The sequence below is a fragment of the Propithecus coquereli genome, unplaced genomic scaffold (genome assembly GCF_000956105.1).
Source record: "Propithecus coquereli isolate 6110/MARCELLA unplaced genomic scaffold, Pcoq_1.0 Scaffold340, whole genome shotgun sequence".
NCBI lineage: Eukaryota > Metazoa > Chordata > Mammalia > Primates > Indriidae > Propithecus > Propithecus coquereli.
The window spans coordinates 1,465,603-1,471,144 of NW_012149064.1; the positions used below are offsets into that span (position 1 = coordinate 1,465,603).

The 5,542-nt window shown below is 40.2% G+C and overlaps 1 protein-coding gene across 1 annotated transcript; it reads left to right on the plus strand.

The window, feature by feature from the left end:
• Positions 1–632: 632 nt before the first annotated feature.
• On the plus strand, positions 633–1,580 carry LOC105815624 (olfactory receptor 2G2-like). The gene has a single exon (XM_012650821.1). It carries the CDS (start codon positions 633–635, stop codon positions 1,578–1,580), a length of 948 nt encoding a protein of 315 aa, XP_012506275.1.
• Positions 1,581–5,542: the final 3,962 nt, after the last annotated feature.

The window sequence follows — 5,542 nt, forward strand, 5'->3', positions numbered from 1 at the left end:
TGCTTTTCCTTTTCTTTCCAATGACATCCTGTAACATACCCTCGTCATTTCTATACTCAAGCAATTCTTTATGCCCAGATTGCTTTCTTCCCTGTCTCTGCAAGAGCAAAGCGTAACCACATCCTTGAACTCCTTCTGAACCTTTGCCGCTTAGAGTGCTCACCCTCCTCTGCATTCTCACAGTGCACAGATGACAAATGGACATTCTGATGTGGTTCATCTTCTGTCTGCCTAATTTGTTTATCCATTTGGTAGATTCCAAGAATGCATTATATTTCTATAGTCTTCGTAGTTCCCACTGTTCCTATAAAAGTCCATTACCTTTACTTAAAAAAAAATTAATATTGATGAAAATTGGGGAAAACCTCAGTCCTAGTAGATTCTAACTTTTATCTTATCTTCAAGGTAGATGGAAAACATGTGGCCAACAGACTGGGTACCATACTGCATGAGATAATCAGAGATATCACCACACCTTGGTATTCTCTACTTTGGTCTGTTCTCTTCACCTATTTACAAAGTCTGATTTCCCCAAACCTAGTTCTTAAGTATCAAGGATTTGACGTAAAATCTCTAGGGTGTGTGCACAATGTGATTTTATCTCTATAGAGTGAATAATCAAAGTGAGAGTAATGCGGTGGACCAACAACAGTGCCCTCCCAGGATTCATTCTGGTAGGTTTTTCAGACCAGCCTCAGCTAGAGCTGGATCTCTTTGGGGTAATCTTGTTTCTTTACCTCATGACCCTTCTTGGCAACACTGCTATTATCCTAGTATCCCTGCTGGACACTAAACTCCACACTCCCATGTACTTTTTCCTCTCTCATCTCTCCTTCCTGGACCTCTGCTTCACGAGTAGTATCATTCCTCAGCTTCTAGTCAACCTGGGTGGTTCAGATAAGTCCATCACCTATGGTGGCTGTGTGGTTCAGCTCTACGTCTCCCTTGCTCTGGGGTCCACTGAGTGTGTCCTCCTGGCTGTGATGTCCTATGATCGCTATGTGGCCGTCTGCCGTCCCCTATATTACACCTTTGTCATGCACCCTCGGCTCTGTCACACCCTGGCATCTATGGCCTGGCTCAGTGGCGTGGCCACCACCCTGGTACAGTCCACTCTCACCCTGAAGTTGCCCTTCTGTGGGCATCGCCAAGTGGATCATTTCTTCTGTGAGGTCCCTGTGCTCATCAAGTTGGCCTGTGTGGACACCACGTTCAACCAGGCAGAGCTCTTTGTGGCTAGTGTCCTATTCCTGGTGCTGCCTCTGTCACTCATCCTGATTTCTTATGGGTACATTGCCCAAGCCATTCTGAGGGTCAGGTCAGCCATGGGACAACGTAAAGCATTTGGGACCTGCTCCTCCCACCTGATAGTCATCATCGTCTTCTATGGAACCATCATCTTCATGTACCTGCAGCCAGCCAAGAGGAGATCCAAGGACCAGGGGAAGTTCGTTTCTATCTTCTATACTGTGGTGACCCCCATGCTTAACCCTCTTATTTACACTCTGAGAAACAAGGAAGTGAAGGCAGCACTGAAAAAAGTTCTGAGGAAAACTTCACAATTGAGTGGGACTTTATGATGATCAAGAGACATTTAGGAGAGACCTTTTTTTCCCACATTCTTTTACTTTTCTTTTTTTTATTTCAGAATATTACAGGGGTACAAATGTTTTGGTTACATGGATTGCTTTTGTACTGCTTGAGTAAAAGTTATAAGTTTGCCCATCACCCAGATAGTGTACACTGTACCCATTAGGTGTGGTTACACCCACCCCCTCCTCCCCACTCCCACCCGCCTGATTTTCATGTGTGCACATGAGTGCTGATCAGTTAGTTCCAATTTAATAGTGAGTACATGTGGTGTTTGTTTCTTCACTTTTGCAATACTTCACTTAGGAGAATGGTCTCCAGTTCCATCCAGATTGTTGCAAAGGTATTAACTCATTTTTTAAGGCTGAGTAGTACTCCATGGTACACATATATCACATTTTATTAATCTACTAATGAATTGATGGGCACTTGGGTTGATTCCACATCTTTGTAATTCTGAATTGTGCTGCAATAAACATTCTAGCACAAGTGTCTTTCTGATAAAATGACTTTTTTTTCCTTTTGGTAAATTCTCAGAGTGGGATTGCTGGAACAAATGCTAGGTCTACTTTTAGTTCTTTGAGAAATCTAGGAGAGACTTTTGAAGACTGCTTTGTGTAATGGAGGATGACTCAATAACTGATTTGGTCATATTCATGACACTATAAGTGGGTTTCAGTAGAAAATTTAAATTACAGCTTGAATTTCACAGTCAGACAGACTGAGAAACCTGACTGAGTTTCCACAACCTCACATCATCTTTAAACTGGGCTGCATAATATGAAGCAACACAAATTAAAATTAGATCACCATTCTAGGCATTGTACTGTTATAAAGTTTGATCTAGGCTAAATGGGTATTGTTGTAATTCATCCTTTGCAGAGATTGGAGTATTTTGGCCAGTTGCTCAGGTAGAAAGAGCAAACCCTGAATCTCACTGACGTGGCTCCTTCAATTAACGCGGATCCTGGACCCGGTAGGCCGTGCCCGGCCTCCTGCGTGCATCCCAGGACACACTGAGCTCACCTCCACTGCTGCACCTCCCTTCCTGGATTAGAAGTTTCCGGATGTCTTGTATTTCTCTCTTCAATGGATACAGTGAGAATGGCAACTATGTCATGACTTAATTACAGTTTAAAATAAAATCTTTACACAGGTGACTCCCAGATTTACATTTCAGCATAGACCTTTTCTACCCATGTCCTCATACTCAACTATGTATTTGACTTGTCTGCTTGGGTATATTAAAAGCATCCTCAAAATTAACACATCGTAATCAAATCACAAGCTCCCTGTTTCTCATTCTTGCTCATTATTCTCAATATTAGACAATGGGACATATACCATCCCCCCTACTACTCTACTCACTTCTTTTCATCTCAACCTTCTAACACCTGTTAGGTGGGCTGCTGAAATGGCCTCCATACTGGTGACTATCATCATTATGCCCTCTATCCTTTCATACATTACTGGGTTCTTGCAATTTTTAATGCATCCTGGAACTTATGTTTGTCTCTTCTCTTTAAGTAATGGATTCATTTATTCAACAATTATTGAAAGTATTGAAGGCACAGATGTGAACAAAACAGTACTTACATCTTTAAAGAGTTTATAGACTAATGGTCCAGCTTGATTTTTGGTAGATTTTCTCTCTGTGAGGGTATTTATTATCAAACAATAGAAATAAATGTTATGGAAAAGATCCTCATTTTCACCAAATTATTTATAAAATCAAATCTATATCAATCAAGCTACAAGATTAATGTCTACATGTTTTTATTTTATTTGGATTTTTGGTATTAAATTCATATGGCTGCAAGGCAACATTATATAAGTAGTGACACTTCACCTTGAAGAAGGAGGAGTTTATATTATTTTGTAAATTACAAATATGTCAATATTTATATAAGAAAGAAAAGAATCCATGAGTGAGTTTTAAAGGGGCTGACATCTTGTAACAGAAATCAGATAGTCTCCAAGGGGTACAAACCACTTTAGGTGACAGAAAGGATATTTCCTTTAAAGTTATTAGAGTTGGAGGCTGTACGCACACAATGTAGTAGGATATGGTTGGAAATAGAATGTTCTCCCTTGTGCTGAGGAGGGCACAAGCATCTCTGAACTTCAAGTAAAATGGGCTTACTGATCCAGGCAAAACATAAGGAAAATAGACTTATTAGGCAGGACATAGAACAGGGTATAGAATTTGGAAATTGCTGATAAGCATAATGAAATAATTAGATAATCAAAGGAAAACAGGGACTCTCCTATCTTGAAAAACAATAAAGCAACAATTTTTACTTCTACCTGCCAATGGAAGTATTATAAGAGTAGAAAAGAGGAATAAGAATAAATTATAAATCTGCCTGTACAAAAATGTAAAAGGGAGCGTGCGACAGAAAACAGTACAGTGTGATGGTGCCTGAGGTTGGCTATTTGGAACTTGACATGCTGGCCGATTACTCAAGGCATTTACATGCGAGGCTTTTTCTCTGTAACTACTGAATGATAGTATTCTTCTATGGCCACATGCAAGCATTATACTGGAGTAATCAGGATGAATTTAATTGGTAAAAATTTGGGAAACTGCCAAGTTTGCTGTTACTGTACCACGTGAATCCTTAGGTGATAGACAGAAATGATTACTGTAGAGTATTTTTCCATGACCAGATCCCAGGATGTCACATTTTCCATAGAGGAGAGATAATAATCCTCGAACTCTTCTGGGGACATGATGATGCCGTATTAACAAACACTTTTTTTCCCTTCCCAGCATAGACTACCTTCTTATCAAGGAGGTAACCATGGGAGTTTCTCACCCTCAGGTTCTTTGTCTTGGGAGTGGGAGTTCTGGGAATAGCTTACTTTCTTTTGACACATTCCATGCAAGTTCCAGCTCTTAGTTTAGAAGTCATTTAGTTCTTGCCATTATTTGAAATGGACATTTTCATGTTGTGCCACAGACTGCGTGGACTAGGAACGATATCTTGTTGTACCGTTGCAGAGATTCAGTCCCCAGAGAAGTGGCTTCTAGTCATTGTGATCCTTCTTACTCATAACTGAGGATCAAACTTCACCTGCGTGCCAAACTCCCACAAGATGCTTTTGACATCTTCTCACGTTCTTCCAGGTAGGGGAGAAAGATTAAGTATTGTCATTCTATGCACACCGACATCCAGTTTACGTAGTGGCCAGTGACAGGACTCTACGACACTGACTGCTTCACTTTCTCGGGACTTCACATTTGTTTCCTGGTTTGTGCTTTCGTGAACAGCTCCTATGGCTCTGGGACCTTGCCCTGGGAAAGCCTGTATATTTCCTCTTCACAGGCAGCTGGAGATACTGCGGACAAGGAAGTAACTCCTGAGTCCAGAAAGCATATTCCCAGCCAGAAGTAGGTATGTAGACAGGAATGAGCAGGTCCAGTCGTGATGGTCAGGTCATATGTTTTATTGAATGTAAACTATGACATTAAAGCAACTAAGCAGAACTCTGCAGTCTATTTCCAATTAGTCCTCTCATGTCTCAATTTCAGAAGCTTTTTTCTCATAAAATTGTAATGATTTTGATTCCTTACTTTCTTCCTTCCTTCGTCTCTCTCTCTTTCTTTATTTCCTTTTTTTATGCCCAATATCACATCTGCTCAAATCCAGCAAAGAGCAGGTTTAAATTAATCAGCCATGAGCTTTCTATATTCTTCAGAACAAAAAAATCTTCCAATTCAAAGCTTTCTCCATAAGGTATATGTGTGTGAAACATCTCTCCAGCATCTAGAAACAATCTTGTTGAGTTAAAAAGGAATTAAGTCAGGGTATATATTATCTGTTTAGGAAAATGATTTTATTTATGACTATAAATAAATTCTCAGACATTCAGTTCCAGAAGGAGATTGCGATATAGCACACAGCTCTACTTACCACACTTCCTGCCCCTTTATTAGATTACAGCTTCA

Coding starts and splice junctions, on each gene's coding strand:
- LOC105815624 (XM_012650821.1), top strand. CDS start 633: ATGCGGTGGACCAACAACAGTGCCCTCCCAGGATTCATTCTGGTAGGT.